At 34.7% G+C, this 16,805-nt stretch overlaps 2 protein-coding genes across 3 annotated transcripts; both read right to left on the bottom strand.

Moving 5' to 3' along the window:
* Positions 1 to 266: 266 nt before the first annotated feature.
* On the bottom strand, positions 267 to 11,271 carry LOC145309923 (uncharacterized). Its single transcript, XM_080150368.1, has 12 exons — positions 10,914 to 11,271; positions 9,421 to 9,593; positions 9,240 to 9,302; positions 8,800 to 8,895; positions 7,918 to 7,992; positions 7,133 to 7,216; positions 6,749 to 6,822; positions 6,359 to 6,437; positions 2,694 to 2,805; positions 1,607 to 1,894; positions 1,233 to 1,375; positions 267 to 433 (listed from the first exon to the last, which is right to left on the bottom strand). The coding sequence occupies exons 1-12, from the start codon at positions 11,263 to 11,265 to the stop codon at positions 377 to 379; spliced, it is 1,596 nt and encodes a 531-aa protein (XP_080006494.1). The 5' UTR covers positions 11,266 to 11,271; the 3' UTR covers positions 267 to 376.
* A 313-nt stretch (positions 11,272 to 11,584) lies between these two features.
* Positions 11,585 to 15,820, bottom strand: LOC145309939 (uncharacterized). Of its 2 annotated transcripts, none has more exons than XM_080150370.1 (7): positions 15,255 to 15,820; positions 14,741 to 14,774; positions 13,996 to 14,054; positions 13,611 to 13,676; positions 13,013 to 13,095; positions 12,208 to 12,289; positions 11,585 to 11,723 (listed from the first exon to the last, which is right to left on the bottom strand). In XM_080150370.1, exons 1-7 carry the CDS (start codon positions 15,291 to 15,293, stop codon positions 11,655 to 11,657), a joined length of 432 nt encoding a protein of 143 aa, XP_080006496.1. In that variant the 5' UTR covers positions 15,294 to 15,820; the 3' UTR covers positions 11,585 to 11,654. The 2 variants fall into 2 exon arrangements, with proteins under 2 accessions (XP_080006496.1, XP_080006495.1); XM_080150369.1 differs by having other exon boundaries at positions 14,735 to 14,774.
* Between the last annotated feature and the right edge of the window lie 985 nt (positions 15,821 to 16,805).

Consider the following 16,805-nt stretch of genomic DNA (forward strand, 5'->3'; position numbering starts at 1 on the left):
ATTAGGGATAAGACAATGAATGGGGTATTCCTATCCAGTTTTTTGTTTATAGAATGAATATTTTTTGCCCTGGGGAATAAATAATGGAGCAGGGGTATTGCTTTCATTGACATATTATAAGCTCTAAGAAGGTCTTAATTTTGAATGAGCAGCAGAAAAGATTTCGTGAAATCAAAGTCTTATTTTCTCATGTTTTAAATTTTGTCAAAAAATTCATTTAAACAAAAAATCCAATAAAATTATTATTGAAGTAATGTAAAATTTAAATTACCAAAATGTAGTCAATTTTTATTCAAAAATTTTTAGTTATAGGTAGTTATTAATAATTATTCATATGATATATATAAAATATGATTATAAATATAAAGTTTCGATTTCAATCTGTTTCAGCGTAGTTTACCTTCTTTTTAATGGTTTCTTCTTCTGCGGATTCCTAAAAAATCAAGAACTTAATGAAGACATTCGAAATAAAAACAAAAATAGCTGTTTAAAGATAGCGCAGCCATAGCAAGGTCAAGAAAGAACTACATAACATTTTTTTAAGGGAAATAATATCTCTAATTGCAATTTTTAAACGAGTAAAGGGGGGGGGGGGGGTAATGAAACCATCTCGTAATCAATGTATAAATGTCACTTAGAATTCAAATTTCGATCTGAAATTTTGCATGAGTAATCCTTGGTAGGTCTATTTTCCCTAAATCGAACAAAAAATTAAAAAAAATAACGCCTAACGGCTGGCGGCTCAGCTGTTTAGCCATTTTTAAGCTATTTTGAAGGTAAATCCATCACGAAACCTATCTCCACATAATACTCTTTCCCGCTCTAAAAAATTTTCAAACGGTTCTAGCCGGTAGTTGCTGGTACTAGAAATCTAAAAAAGTGATTTTTTTGTATTATTTCACATGATTTAAAGCAAAAATATGTTTCAAAATTTGATTCCTACGTAATTTATGACAGATTTGCCATAAAAATAGCCAAAAAAAAAAAGCTAAACGTCTGAGTTGTTAGCCGTTACTTTTTCAACTTTTTGTTCGATTTAGGGAAAATAGACCAACCAAGGATTACTCATGCAAAATTTCAGATCGAAAATCTAACTCTAAGTGCCATTTATACATTGATTACGAGATGGTTGCATTAACCCCCCCCCCCCCTTACATATGCTTTTCACCATAAAATATCCATGTCTTAAATGGAAGTATTTTAATAGACAGCTTTTCTGGTGTTTAGCCTACCTTTCTTCTAGGATATCCAGATGAATGTCGTTTCAACAGTGATGCTACAGAATGAACTTCAGGTGAAACAGCTGATTGGCCGCCATTTTGTTTTTTGTCCGGCACTGTCAGCTTCTTTTTGTCGTCAGCTTTTGTGGATTCTTTTCCTAAACGCATTTGCTAAACTTTACATCTAATTTTAAGCATAAATCGTTAGCAAAGTCTTTGTGAAATAAATAGATGAGCAGTCATGTTGGAAAAATCTACCTACAAAGGGTCATATGTTTTTGCTAACCACTTTGTTAAAGTCTAAACCACACAAATATAACTGTTGTTTTCTTACACGAATTTAAGATTATTTTTCATTTAAATTAAAAAAAGCTGGAGTTAAGCAATTCCTGTTCCAAGAATTCTTTCTTTAGTGTAACTTTTCTTATTATTATTCTTCACATCAACACCTTTCACTTGCATTGTTGATCTTCTAAATTTTTTATCAGTTAAGACGACCTTATCTTTAGGACTGGATCTTCTAAGGTTTATTTTATTATTGTTAATGTTAGCTCTTTGGTTGTTTTGCATGTTACTTGTCCTTGTAGATTTTCTTTGATTTTGTGAGAGCCCTTCAGTTGCTTGGTTGTTTGATTTAGGATTGGTTGCTTGATTATTTGATGGCATCTTATCTGCTAAATAATATAAATAAGTTGTGTATGATCTAAAAAGATAGGTATAGACCAAAACAAAAACATAAATCTTTATATTAAAATTTAAAACTTTATTTTAGTCTGTATGGTTTAAAATTCAACGCATAAAAATATAAATGTATATAATAGCTTTGCACTTTGCCAAAGCAATACACTGAAGTTTTTTTTTAACTATGAAGGTATTTGCATTATATCATCCAATGAAAATTGAACATAACTTTTATTACTATGAATAAAAAAAATTTGCACTTCTATAAGAATTGTTACGCTGTTTTTGTGAAAATAAGACAGTTTATAAGTCAAAGAATATGATTTTTTCAAGACTTAATATATTTTAAACTATGCGGTAGTAAATAGATAATATTTCAAATATTTGCCCTATAGATGTAGTTTAACCCAAGCTTAAATTCATTTCGAGCAACTACCCCTTTAAGCAGATATTAATTTACGAGGATTTTAAAACTTCTTTAATAAAAATTTAAGATCAAACTAAAATAGATTCGTATTGCCAACCTTGGTTGGTAATACAGCATTTCAGTATGGCTTCAAAACCGATTAATAACCGCTGGATTAGAACCGTTTGCCAGCCATACTGAAACATATATAGCATCGTATTAGAAACAATTTTCTACGAATATCAAAATAAAAGTAAAATAAATATAAACTTTGCTAGCCCTGGCCTTCGGCCCCTCAAGGATAACATAACTGGTTTTAATCTTATAATTTTTATTTTAATATCCACGGAAAGCTGTCCGTAATACGATGAGATAAAAAACTGTACCCATTTTCTTGAATACCCCTTCCATCTTCTCGATGTTTGTATTGATGCCAGTGTGAAACATACTTGGCAGCTTGGAGGGAGCTCTCGGGGTAGATGGCTTCACCTTTACATTCTAAACATTAGAGTAAAACACTAGAAGAACTGTATCTCCCCATCGCAGTGTCCTTGTGCCGACTCTCAATTGGGTCATTGAAAAGCAATTAATGGTGTCAGTTATATTAACACAGCCAAGTAGCAGAAAACAATTTGTTAGCAGACGAAAAAGGTTATTGAAAAAGGGGGAGAGGTACTTATCTGTATAAACATCTATAATGTAGATCTGTTTTCTAAACAAAGGGGGGGGGGTTTTTAATGCAACCATCTCGTAATCAGTGAGCAAATGGCACTTAGAATTCGAATTTCGATCTGAAATTTTGCATGAGTAATCCTTGATAGGTCTATTTTCCCTAAATCGAACAAAAAGTTGGAAAAGTAACGGCTGGCGGCTGGCAGCTCAGCCGTTTAGCCGTTTTTTGCCTATTTTTAGGGCAAATTCATCATTAATTACGTAGATATCAACTTTTTAAAACATATTTCTGGTTTAATTCAGGTTAAATGATAATAATAACCATTTTTTAAAATTTTTAGTACCAGCTGCTAAACAACTAGAACCGGCTGAAAACGGCTGGGAGCCGCCAAGAGTATAAAGGGTAGATAGGGCTTGTGAGATGTCTAGGGGTAGGTTTCTATGGGTGCTGAGCTCAAAAATGCTACTAAAAATAGTGACGGCCAATCCATATGGCAGCTGGGTAACAGCTGCAGCTCAGCTGCGAGCGGCCAAGAGTAGAATGAGTAGATAGGGCTTGTGACGTGTCTAGGGGTAGGTTTTTATAGGTGCTGAGCTCAAAAATGCTAACAAAAATAGTGGAGGCCCATCCACATGGCAGCTGGGTAATGGACGCAGCTCAGCTGGGTAACGGCCGCAGCTCAGACGAGATAGGCCAAGAGTAGAATGAGTACATGAGGCATGTGACGTGTCCAGGATTAGGTTTTTATGGGTGCTGAACTCAAAAATGCTTCTAAAAATAGTTTTGGCCGATCCCTATGGCAGTTAAGTAATAGCTGCTGCTCATTTGCGAGCGGCTAAGAGTAGAATGATTAGATAGGGCTTGTGACGTGTCTAGAGGTAGGTTTTTATGGGTGCTGAGCTCAAAAATGGTACCAAAAATAGTGGCAGCCCATCCATATGGCAGCTGGGTAACGGCCGAAGCTCAGCTGGTAGAGGCCAAGAGTAGAATGAGTACATAGGGCATATGATGTGACATGTCTAGGGGTAGGTTTTCATGGGTGCTGAGCTCAAAAATGCTACCAAAAATAGTGGCGACCTATCCATATGGCAGCTGAGTAACAGCTGCAGCTCAGCTGCGAGTGGCCAAGAGTAGAATGAGTAGATAAGGCTTGTGATGTGTCTAGGGGTAGGTTTTCATGGGTGCTGAGCTCAAAAATGGTACCAAAAATAGTGGCGACCCATCCACATTGCAGCTGGGTAACAGCTGCAGCTCAGCTGCGCGCCACCAAAAGTATAATGAGTAGATAGAGCTTGTGACGTGTCTCAGGGTAGGTTTTTATAGCTCAAATATGCTACTAAAAATAGTGGCGACCAATCCATATATGGCAGCTGAGTAACAGCTACAGCTCAGCTAGGAGCGGCCAGAAGTAGAATGAGTAGATAGGGCTTGTGATGTGTCTTAGGGAAGGTTTTATGAGTGCTGAGCTCAAAATGCTACCAAAAATAGTAGTGACCCATGCATGTGGCAGCTGGGTAACGGCGGCAGCTCAGCTGGGAGCGGCCGAAAGTAGAATGAGTACATAGGGCTTGTGACGTGTCCAGGGGTAGGTATTTATGAGTGCTGAGCTCAAAATAATACCAATAATAGTGGCGGCTCATCCATATGGCAGCTGGGTAACAGCTACAGCCTACAAGCCCTATCTACTCATTCTACTCTTAGCCTTCCCCAGCTGAGCTGCAGCCGTTACCCAGCTGCCATATGGATGGGTCGCCACTATTTTTAGGAGCATTTTTGAGATCATTCCCCATAAAAACTTACCCCAAGACACGTCACAAGCCCTATGTACTCATTTTACTCTTGGCCGCTCCCATCTGAGCTGCAGCTGTTGCTCAGATGCCATATAGATTGGCCGCCACTATTTTTGGTACCATTTTTGAGCTCAGCACCCATAAAAACCTACCCCTAGACACGTCACAAGCCCTATCTACTCATTCTACTCTTGGCTGCTCACAACTGAGCAGCAGCTATTACACAACTGCCACATGGATTGGCTATCACTTTTTTTGGTAGTATTTTTGAGCTCAGCACACATAAAAACCTAACCCTGGACATGTCACATGCCTTATGTACTCATTCTACTCTTGGTCTCTCCCAGCTGAGCTGCCGCCGTTACCCAGCTGCCACATGGATGGGCCGCCACTATTTTTGGTAGCATTTTTGAGCTCAGCACCCATAAAAACCTACCTTAAGACACGTCACAAGCCCTATCTACTCATTCTACTCTTGGCCGCTCGCAGCTGAGCTGCAGCTGTTACCCAGCTGCCATATGGATTGGCCGTCACTATTTTTAGTAGTATTTTTGAGCTCAGCACCCATAAAAACCTACCTCTAGACACGTCACAAGCCCTATCTACTCATTCTACTCTTGGCCGCTCGCAGCTGAGCTGCAGCTGTTACCCAGCTGCCATATGGATTGGCCGTAACTATTTTTAGTAGTATTTTTGAGCTCAGCACCCATAAAAACCTACCCCTAGACATGTCACAAGCCCTATCTACTCTTCATACTCTTGGCCGCTCCCAGCCGTTTTCAGCCGGTTCTAGCCGTTTAGCAGCTGGTACTAGAAATTTAAAAAATGGTTAATGCTATCATTTAATATGAATTAAACCAAAACTATGTTTTAAAAAGTTGATTCCTACGTAAATAATGATGAATTTGCCCTAAAAATAGGCAAAAAACGGCTAAACGGCTAAGCTGCAGCCGCCAGCCGTTACTTTTCCAACTTTTTGTTCGATTTAGGGAAAATATACCTACCAAGGATTACCCATGCAAAATTTCAGCTCGAAATTCGAATTCTAAGTGCCATTTGCTCACTGATTACGAGATGGTTGCATTAAAAACCCCCCCCCCTTAAAGTAACCTCTAATAGATACAACAACATATCCTAAACGTCAGCCTTGGGCAGCCTTAAGTACATGATGGATTAATACATCAAAATAATAGTATAAAATTCTCATAATTTCGTATTCCAAAACTCTATTCATCAAAAGAAACATTTTCCTGTTTTATTTCAATTAATTCAGTTTCCATTTTGATAAACTTTTGAAAATTTAATGTTGGTTATCTAATCTCTTAATTGACAATATATATATAAATTTTATTAAAGTAGATTGAAAGACCTATTAATTAAAGGTATGATATAAGGTAATATTAAAATACCACCCACAAGGAATTGAACCCAATAACTGCACCCAAGCCCCTGAAGGGTTCCTACGACTAACGATAGACAAACAGCTGCGAGGGGCTTACCTAATCTGACTATAATAAACCTTCCTCACCCAATAATTCCAGTTTGTAAAATGGGCGGGTGCAATTTCACCATAATATTGATATAATACCTCTTGAGTTTCAGTTGTTCTTTTGCTTATTTCGTTCCTTGTTTTCTGGACAAGCTGAATTGCTGCCTCATATTTGTACCTAATACAATACACTTTTTAAAAATAAGGGAAAAATAACTTTCAAGAGTAAAAATCATTTACACAGTGGCTAAATATAATACGGTTCCGAAATAAATAAGCGCCGGTTCTCCTGTTATACTAACACTGAAACTACTTTAAAAGATTTCTCAAGGCAATTTAAATCAATATTGTCAATATATCTCTCTGTCCATCTGTTTGGCTGGATTACAATAATAATGGTTTTAATTCTGTGCTTTGCTCCTAATGGATGTTATCATCCTGTTAAGTTTCAAGAAAAACAAATCAATAACCTCTAGGTATAAAGTTTACCTTAGATCTAGTCTACATTTTTCTAATTCATCCAAAGCTTTTTTGTAACTATCCAGCTCTGCTTCTTTGGATTCCTGTAATATTGTTTAGTCCATCTTTTAAATTTAGTTGTATCTAGCTAGTTTAAACTAAAATCTAGGGCATTAAAGACCCTATAAATAAACCTGGCAGCTGATTAAAAGTCGATCCTCCAATTAAAATTTTTAGAGCGATTTTTAATAGGAGGGTGGAGGTATCTTTCCCCAAATAGTAAAAAACCTGAACCTATAGAAGTCTTCATTGTAAAGAAGAACCCTATCAGTTCAGTGTTTAGCGAGATCCTTTGCAACAGACAGCGTCCTATTATATTATATAATTTCTATTAAATGAATAATCATTAACAACCTTATAAGTTTCAATTTCCTCCATGTAAGAAGACATTTCATTGTCTCTGCCTATCAGCTTCTCCACAATATTTTCTTTTTCCTCCTAAAGATGAAATAGATCTTAAGAAGGTACGATAATATAATACTTACTTTGGCCGTGCCACTATTGGGGAATGTCTTGACTAGTACCTATTAAATAAAGACGACTGAATTTATTGTGATAATTCTTCTTACTAATAAGTAACCAGTCTATCTCTAAATTATTTTTCTTTCTTTCTACCGCTATAATGGTTAATGGAATTTTTTTTATATTGAACATTGAAAAGAGGGGAGGCGGGTGTGACACTTTTTTAACCAAAACTAAATCAACTAAAAATAGAGCGAGAGCGGCGGTTAGGCCGCCGTTTCTTCACAGTTCCTGTACGTACATCATTAAAGCGACTGTCGGGCTAAATTTCAGTACTGTAACTCTTTTTTCAAGTGGAGTTACTTTGACTTTTATATTTAGTTTTTAAAAAAGTGTCACACCCGACCCCTCCCTTTTTAGCTTTTTGAAGATGAAGTCCTGATTTATTTTAGTTTCTCCTTGCCAATACGCATTACGTCTATAACGTAATTTTGTGCGTCGCTACTCATGGATATTGTCATCTTTGTTTGGCATTAATATACGATGATAAAAAATACTGAAGTATTTATGATTGAAAAACTTATAATACACTGAAAAAATATAGGTATATTTTGATCATTTATTATATGTATATTTAAATAAGAAAAGATTGTTAATAATATTTAATAATCCCCTACCTTTAACGTATTTATAATTTTTTCAAAATTTTCATGCTGTTGTTTAGCTTCTAACGAAACCTTTTTTATTTCCTCCTACAAAATATAAAAAAGGAAATTCAATTTAAATTTTAGCGTTGGTATTAATAATGAATAGGTTTACCTACAGACTGAATATTAATCATTTGTAGAGAATTTGAGAATCAAATGCTTTATCGAAATAATTTTCCAACTTCCCAGGCACTACAAAACCATCATCTCTCAATTAACTATTGTCCTATACTCCAAAGCTACTTCCATTTCTCTAACCCCCAACTGCCCATCATGTCCCGCAAATCCTACCCCAGAAACTGCCCCCCCCCCCTTTCCATGCCCAAATAACCCCACAAATCTTACTCCTATGGACCTTTAGCAAAATCTCGGACTGGAAATGGACAAACAACAGCTAACACAACAAATCATAGCGATATAAAATTTAAAACTGTTTAATATGAAAAAAACACTTTTTTTCTTATAATTTTTTCTCTCAGTTACACCTAGTCTATTATTGGCTTTGAAATCAGATAGATATATATTTTAGAAAAATCTTTACATCTCGTTTAAGAACAGTCCCCTATGTACCTAATCATTTAAACATACCTTTTCATAAGTAACTCATAACCAACAAGAAAAATAAATCTAAAATTATTTTGGGGGGCAGATAAAAAGGTTGTTCTTACTTCAAAGCATTAAAGCTGATATCTTTTACTTCATCTCATGGCTTGCTTACTCTATTCCAACACATTTGACTATGCAATGTTTTGCAAATAGTTGTATCTCATTCCTATGCATGCGGACACCATATTTAAAAGAGCAGTTAAGTCTTTAGTTGAAAAAAAAGCCAAGTGGCTTAATTCCATGTACCTGAGCTAACCGTGCTTGTGACGCCATTTGATTTTCAAGATCATAAATTTTTGTTTGATTTACTCTGTCCTTCATGGCACTTGCGTTCTTTTCAGCCTAGAATTTAAACAAATTAACTTTTTTACAATCCTTATAATAAAGTAGCAGGGTGTTTGTCTGTTTGTTTTTTAGTACAGAAGGATCTCATTAACCACTGAACTGCCCCTGGAGGCCTCTAGGGGGAGTAGTCTCTAGTGAACAATAAATTAGACACAGTAAAAAAATTATTTTTTGTTGATATTTTTTTATGGTTAGGGACGAAGCCTTTTGAGAAAACAAACTAGGTAACAAAATACAGCATAGATGTCTAAAGATTACTACAGTGACAAACTCTCACAAAGATAAACAACAAGTAAGTTTTAGTTTTAGGAAGAATATCATTGATATCAAATATATTAAACCTGAAGTTGATTTTGCAAATCTCTAATTATAGCATCTTTTTCCATAAATCGTTTCATCGTTTCCTGAAAAAGTTTTAATAAAATTATTTTTGGTCTCTAAATACAATTATTGAAACTATCCCTTTAATTAAGTATTGGTTCTCAAGAACTTGGTACTTCTATAATTAAACAATAAACCTACCTTTTCCTCCTCAAAAGTATTCATTTTTGCTTCAATCCTTGCCACTCTATTAATCAGATCAAAATCTTTATCACCCAGAATGACAACACACTCATGAGCAGTCTCTGTATCACTATATTCATCAGAACCATTGGTTATGTCTATGGCTTCACTTGCTAGGCTGTTGTCACCTTCTAATATATAGAAAGGAGTGGAAAACTGTTTTTTTTTATCGTTTTCTTATTTCAACATTTCATTATTTATAAAGCTATAGTTTTTTTTAAAGGCATGGTGGTTATATCAAGTGGTCTGATCTACATTAAGCTATTTGAGTCTTTTTCCACATTTCCATTTTCAAAATTTAAAAATGGTATTTATGTTATTGCACATGATTTTGGGCAAGACTACTACGTAAATAATCAAGGATTTGTCCCCAATAATGGTCTAAACAAGGATGACAACATCCATAAAAGCGAAGCAGTGAAACGGTAGGACAAACGGACATTAACAACAATTGTATAGTGTCAGAACTGAATAATCATAATATAAATGTATAAGAGTCAAAGCAAAATTGTAAGTAAATTTGTTGAAAAACTGCTTGATTTAGGATAATGTTTATGGACATACTTACATTTTTAGGACTTGATTATAGAGTTGCTTCGCTTATTACATTATACTTTGTTGTCCTAGGAATCAATATACCAAAAATCAGATCAATCGGATGATTAGATCACTTAAAAATTTGTTGTTAAAAAAGTAAAAAAATCAACATGTTTAAAATGGACGTACGGACATTTTGGTGATGATTATAGAGTTGCTACGCTTTCTAAATCGTACCTAACTATTAAAGGAATCACCATACAAAATTTGAAATCGATAGGACAATTCTAACATGCCTAAATTAACGAAAAAAGCTATCCGTTACGGACGTACGGACGGACGGACGTACGGACGGACCGACCCTAATTATAGAAAAGCTTCGCTTTTAAAAAGCCGGTGAAATAGACCTACAAAGGCATTTTCATGACAATTTTCATAAAGAAATACTGTTGTATTTCCTGCATTTTTAAAAGCGAAGCTTTTCTATAATTAGGGTCGGTCCGTCCGTACGTCCGTCCGTCCGGAGTGGATAGCTTTTTTTTGCTAATTTAGGCATGTTAGAATTGTTCTATTGATTTCAAACTTTGCATGGTGATTCCTGTAGTAGTTAGGTACGATTTAGAAAGCGTAGCAACTCTATAATCATTACTAGAATGTCCGTACGTCCATTTTAAACATGTTGATTTTTTTACTTTTTCAACAACAAATTTTTATTTGATCTAATAATCCGATTGATCTGACTTTTGGTATACTGATTCCTGGGACAACAAAGTACAATATTATAAGCGAAGCAACTCTATAATCAAGTCCTAAAAATGTAAGATTGTCCATAAACATTATTCTGTATCAAGCAGTTTTTCAACAATTTTACTTACAATTTTGCTTCGACATTTATACATTTATATTCTGATTACCTACAAATTTTCTCATGCTTTCTATCCCTGCATCGCCTCTGTTATGAAGAACCGGAGTATCTCTGCCACTAGTAGAAGTATTCCAAATATTCTCATGCCCAGTCAAATTATAGACAGGCGTCGAGCGCCCAAAGTAATAATTTTTATTTCTCGCTTTCTTAAAATTTTCATTTTCATCTTTGGTGCGGTTAATTTCATGTGTTGTGTTGGCACTACAATTATTTACAGTTTCACTTCTGTTTAGTGTGTCAACTATACCCTTCTCAAGCGCATTGTCTGTAAATTCTAAGGTGTTATTTTGCCTGTGTCCCTCCATGTAACCAAGAGCAAGAGAAGACGCTCCTAGCCCCATTTTTGTCTTTTTAGCTCTGGAAATAAAAATAGTTACATAGGAATAATAGCCTGTAAAAATCAAAGAAGAAATATTAATCACTTGTACAATATTCTTGACTTAAAAGAGCAGTAAACTAGAAAACAAAATACAATGAAGTAGAATTCTTATAACTATACCTAGCATTTGGTGTAATTCAATATTGTGTAAAAACATACATACATGCAAACAAAAAAATAATCTCTTTTTATCTTTACTACATTGGCGTTTTCCCTCAAATTGAAAATAAGAGAAGGGGGGATATTTTTCCATTTTTTGTTTATTCCTTAGTCCGTAAGGGTAAATAGGTTAGGTTGTATATGGTATTGGGTAATTTCTTTTTACTCTTTTTAATGTGAAATAGCATCAGGTCATTTCTTTGACTTATTTTTCTTATTTCCGCCCCCTTTCTTGTTTTCTGTACTTGTTTCTCCAAGATCCTAAAACAAAACATATGTATTTTATTATTTTTGATTAGAATGATTTTATTTTCAGTTTGTCCGCCCATCTGTAACCACTAACCATACTGTTAAAAATATGATTTTTTACAGTGAAGCTACTCTTTATGTCACTTTGTCGTCCGTTTGTCCGTGACGTAATGTGGGAAATGTGATTTTTTAGTAGCGAAGCTACTCTATAATTCACTTTGTCTGTCCGTAAAGCTCAAGGGAAATTGTTAATTTTTCTGCTGCTATAGACAGCTGAATTTTTTTGGTTATAATTCCCTAAACCAACAAGCATAAGTTACTTTGTCCGTTGTTCTGTCAGTCTTGTTCAAAAGACATAAAATACTTATTTTTATACAGGTTTTGTGATTGTCTATGATTATCCTTTAGGAAAACCGAACATCTGCAGTCTAACTCACTTTGTCCGTCTTATGGGTAATTTTTAATAAAAACTAGGTAATCTTCTCAAAAATATTACTTTAAGAATTTCTTCTAGTGGTTTATCTCCAATGTAGCCTTCAACATTTTCTGACTTCTTTACCGATTTCCATGGGCGACATCTGACACACAAAAAAATGTTACAAACAAAATTCAGGTTTTTAAAGACCATCTAAGCGAAGTAATTTTTAGTTATGAAAAAAATGTATAACTATTTGACTTTTATATAACATTCGACGAAACAAAATATTTGTGGCGCAACTACTCTATAATATTGACCAGTCCTTACGACGCTGAGGTCAGTTAGAGTAACTATAAGTATACTATGATTGTTTATTAAATTGGCTGTAACTTCATAAATATTGAGCTAAAGGTATATTCCATAAAAGTTAAAACTTAATGCATAGAATTTGAGAACTAAGGATCATGGAAAGAAAACGAAGTAGCGGGTTTTGTCGTATTTTCACAGTAGCTTTTGATTTAAGGATAGGTAAATCTTAATGATTGCACTGCAGGGCTAAGAAATACGCCACTCTGGGTTAGAGCCCCCCTATTGTAAAAATACGACGAAACCCGCTACTTCGTTTTCTTTCCATGATCCAGAACTACAACAAAATTAATACATTTGAATTTTGACTTTTTTATTAGCTAAAGAATAATGATTCACTAAACATGTCTTAACTAATACACAGGAACTTGATTATATGATTATATATACAAACAGAGGTTAGTTCCTTAAGTACAAAATAACCTTTCCCCCCCCCCCTCTTTACTTACCTACATTTTATTTAAAAAATAAGAAGAGGGAGTGGAGTATAAGCGCCCAACAGGCCCTTTCTGTTTACCTATCATGTTTTCGCTGCTTTGCTTTCTTGTATTTCTCATAAGCTTCGGCGGATTCAAAATTAGAAGGATCCAACAGAACAGGCTAGTTTTCAACAAAACAAAAAATATCATTCTTTTAGTTAATTATTAGGGAAGAGAGACACCCATAAGTAGCAGAAATAAGAAGCGAAGTTTAAAAATATTAAATTTTGACGAACAGCTTAAAGCATAATACTCACTATTCGTGGAACTCTTAAATGATTTAAAATAACTATTTTTAAGGACGATAATATTTCCTAAACAGAATATCTATTAAAATACATCAAAATAAAAATTCAGAAGAAACATAGTAAGAGGTATAGTAGAAGGCCCTATAATAAAGTTGTAATAACAGTCTTCACAAAATATTTTTGAATCTTTGAAAACTTCTGAGAAAAACGCATACCTATATAATTTAAAAATATGAAACAATCTAGAGCACCGACGAACACATAAGTTATCAAGATGATTCTGATAGGCCAGCAAAGTCATCAAAAAGTCAGCCAACCAATAGCAAAAAAATATTTTAACTTTCCTAACATTTTATAAGAAAAGTCCTGTCGAATTATAAACCTTTACCTCAAATGGATTTGGTAAATATTCAATGTTTGAAACCATGTTGTTCTCCATATTGATGGTGGAGACCTAAACAAAACAAGAATTACAGAATCCATAATTTGCGAAGATAAGAAATACAGAGCAATTGACCAAAGATAAAAATAAATTTATGTTTTGTTTAGAATTTGATGCGGACATCTCGAATTATGGAGTAGCTTCACTACTGAAAATTATTATGCGCCAAAAATGAAAAGAATTGACTACCTATTCGCTCAAGTTTTTAAAGTTTTTATTTGTGTATTGAAAATGAAGATAACAATTATAATAGTATTTTACTAAATCAAACGTGGAAAAAAAAATCATTTACATTAAAATCCGATGATTTTTTATAAGGAAAATTACTAACTGTCATAAATCCAGGCCTGTTAGGTATGATTGTAATTCTTCGCCCATCTTTCTGAGCTCCTGAATATATAAGTTATTTTCCCAAGAGCACCAAATAAATATCTATATTATTAATCATGATGAAATAAATCATATACCTAAATAAATAAAAACCAATGAGGAGCAAGTATTTTCATTGATGTGAAGACAATTAGGTATATATAATACAAAGTAGAATGATGTCTGTCTGTTGTCCGTCCGTCCGTCTGTCCTTTAAGATCTCGGTAACCACTGAAACGATCGGATACTACTCTTCAGGGAATATACCTACTGGTCCTGTGACACCCCAACCCCCCAAAAAATGAAAAAATAATTTTTTTCATTAATTACCTCTTGGGGCAAAGCCCCTAGAGGCTAGGGGCGAAGCCGCTAGTATATTAATATTTGAATAGCTAAAAGACTTTTTCATTAACCTGCATTAGAGGCTTCGGTCATCGAGATCGGTGGGAGAAAGGTGAACTGATAACCCCTCCTATGTTTTTTGTTTAATGGAGGCCATGGAGGAGAATGTCATATTTACCTACAGAATAGCAAAAAACGTACCCTTGATGAATATCAAACTTCCCTGATTATTGTGGAACGGTCGGTCTAGCAGTTTACGTGATCTCTGTAAACAGACATCCAATTACTTTATTATATAGAATCCTTTACCCTGAACTAATTCATGTATCTTTAGAATTCAAAAACTAATAGGTACTTACCATTACCATTTCCTACACCAGAAACATTCTCTTTGTCTTCCTAGAGGTATAGGTTAATTAAAGAAAAAATAATATGGAGCAGTTATTCAGTTTAGGTTATAAAGGGTCCTAGATGGCTCCAAGCGCAGGGTTGGGGCAGCACGTAGGTTTAGGCCCCGATCGTTTAGGGCTTTGACGGCTCAGAACAAAAAAACTACCCCCCCCCCCCCCCCAACCCACTCTTAATTAAAAAATAAAGAGGATGTCTTAACAGGCACTTTGAGCAGAGGGTATATAAAGCAATACAATTTTGACGTGTGACTTACATATTCTACATATTCCTATAACATTATTATTTGGTTTATCAAACTAATTACCATGGACTTATTCTATCTAAGGATTATGTTCCTCTACAATAGAGTATTTTAATATAAGAATGATTATGCTGCATTCCAAACTTATTGAGAAAAAATCATCATTGCTAGACTTAGACCCATATAACTTTTTGCTGAGATAACTCCTTTTTCTTAAAGACACCCACCTGTCCTTCAGCGTTCGAGTAGATATACATTCCAGACATTATAGGTTATTTCCTGAAATAAATACAACTTAGAAATCATTTGGGGCTAACGTACGTATGTACGGAACAATTGATAAATAGAGCCGTACGTTGAGAATTTATTAAAAATGAAGCAAACTATTTATACTTATTATGGTTAATTTTTTCCAAAAAATACACATTTCATCCTTTAATAGTTATTTCTCGCATCGTATTATAAACGGCTTTCCGCGGATATAGAATGCACAATTATAAGATTAAAACCAGTTTTTTAGCCCCTAGGTGTCGTAGGTACGGGCTAAAAAAACTGGTTTTAATCTTATGATTGTACATTTTTATATTCGTAGAAAGCTGGATATAATACGATGCTAGACATAGTTTTTTCGTATAGATGAGAACCAGTTCCTATCCACCGGATTCGAATGAATACGAGAAAATAACTTTAAAAATTGGAAAGGTGCTCACATAGACCTCTTGACCACTTGGCTGTTACACTTACATCGTCATCAAATCAACTTGCCTATGTTTACAAGTGTGCAGCGCGCTAAAATTAAATCTTGTCTGCTTCCTTATAATAAACAAATAGGGTATTGTCAGTGGCGTGCGAACCGAAGGGGGCATTTGGGGCAATCGCCCCCCCCCCTAGCGACCAAAACGCCCCCCCCCCTGTCCACCCTGCACCCCCTAGCCACCGCCCCCTGCCCCCCCTAAATGTTGAAAAATGCCCCATTTTGCCCCCACCCTGGTCAACAGAAATGCCCCTTTTTGCCCCCTACCCTACAAAAAGCAAAACTATCCCAGTTTCCAAAAAAAAATCAAGAAATACTCACAAAAAAAATTTTTGGCGCTTCGCGCCATACAGACAGTTGCTATTCATTTAACCTTACCAAATTTTTTAATTAGTGTAGAAATTAGGTTATAATTTTTTTTCACTGAACATAACAAACCAGGTAATAGGAAGTATTTTATGAGATTTTTTCAACTGCAATTAAAGATAGAAGGCTAAAACTTAATGTTAACATTCCCATCATTATGGAGTATAATTAACTTTTAAAAATTCATGGAGGTTGGACTGCTTTTCAGGACGTTTTTGGCTATTTTTGTATCTTATAAATTTCGGGTATAGTCCCTTTTGTGACATTGCCTCTTAAGGTGCATTTCGTCGTATTTTCACAGTAGCTTTTCACCTATTTATAGCTCCTGCGGGGCCAATTGCCTAACCCTGCGGGGAAATCACCTGACCTAACTTAACCTAGAATAACCTATTAAAAGCTACTATAAAAATACGACGAAATGCCCCTTAAGAGGCGTTGCCACAAAAGAGACTATACCACAAAGTTTTCCATATTTCTAAGAGATTTTTTATATCTGTAGATGGTACGATAAATTTTTTTGTGGATTATAATATTAAAAAAATAAAATTTCTCGCTGTTTCGATCATCCAGTATGTAATTTACTTTGACTGTCATCACACAACATACAGGAAAAAGGATTTATGACTTTTTCTACCTAAAATATATATTTATTTCAACA

This window comes from Acartia tonsa, chromosome 2 (genome assembly GCF_053477335.1).
Source record: "Acartia tonsa isolate MP-2025a chromosome 2, ASM5347733v1, whole genome shotgun sequence".
Taxonomy (NCBI): domain Eukaryota; kingdom Metazoa; phylum Arthropoda; class Copepoda; order Calanoida; family Acartiidae; genus Acartia; species Acartia tonsa.

Coding starts and splice junctions, on each gene's coding strand:
- LOC145309923 (XM_080150368.1), bottom strand. CDS start 11,265: ATGGGGCTAGGAGCGTCTTCTCTTGCTCTTGGTTACATGGAGGGACAC. Junction 7,217..7,917: donor AAATTATAAATACGTTAAAG/GTAGGGGATTAT, acceptor TTTCATCTTTAG/GAGGAAAAAGAAAATATTGT. Junction 1,376..1,606: donor AAGAATTCTTGGAACAGGAA/TTGCTTAACTCC, acceptor TGCGTTTAGGAA/AAGAATCCACAAAAGCTGAC.
- LOC145309939 (XM_080150369.1), bottom strand. CDS start 15,293: ATGTCTGGAATGTATATCTACTCGAACGCTGAAGGACAG. Junction 14,055..14,734: donor TGGTGTAGGAAATGGTAATG/GTAAGTACCTAT, acceptor TTATATATTCAG/GAGCTCAGAAAGATGGGCGA. Junction 13,096..13,610: donor ATTTACCAAATCCATTTGAG/GTAAAGGTTTAT, acceptor GTTGAAAACTAG/CCTGTTCTGTTGGATCCTTC.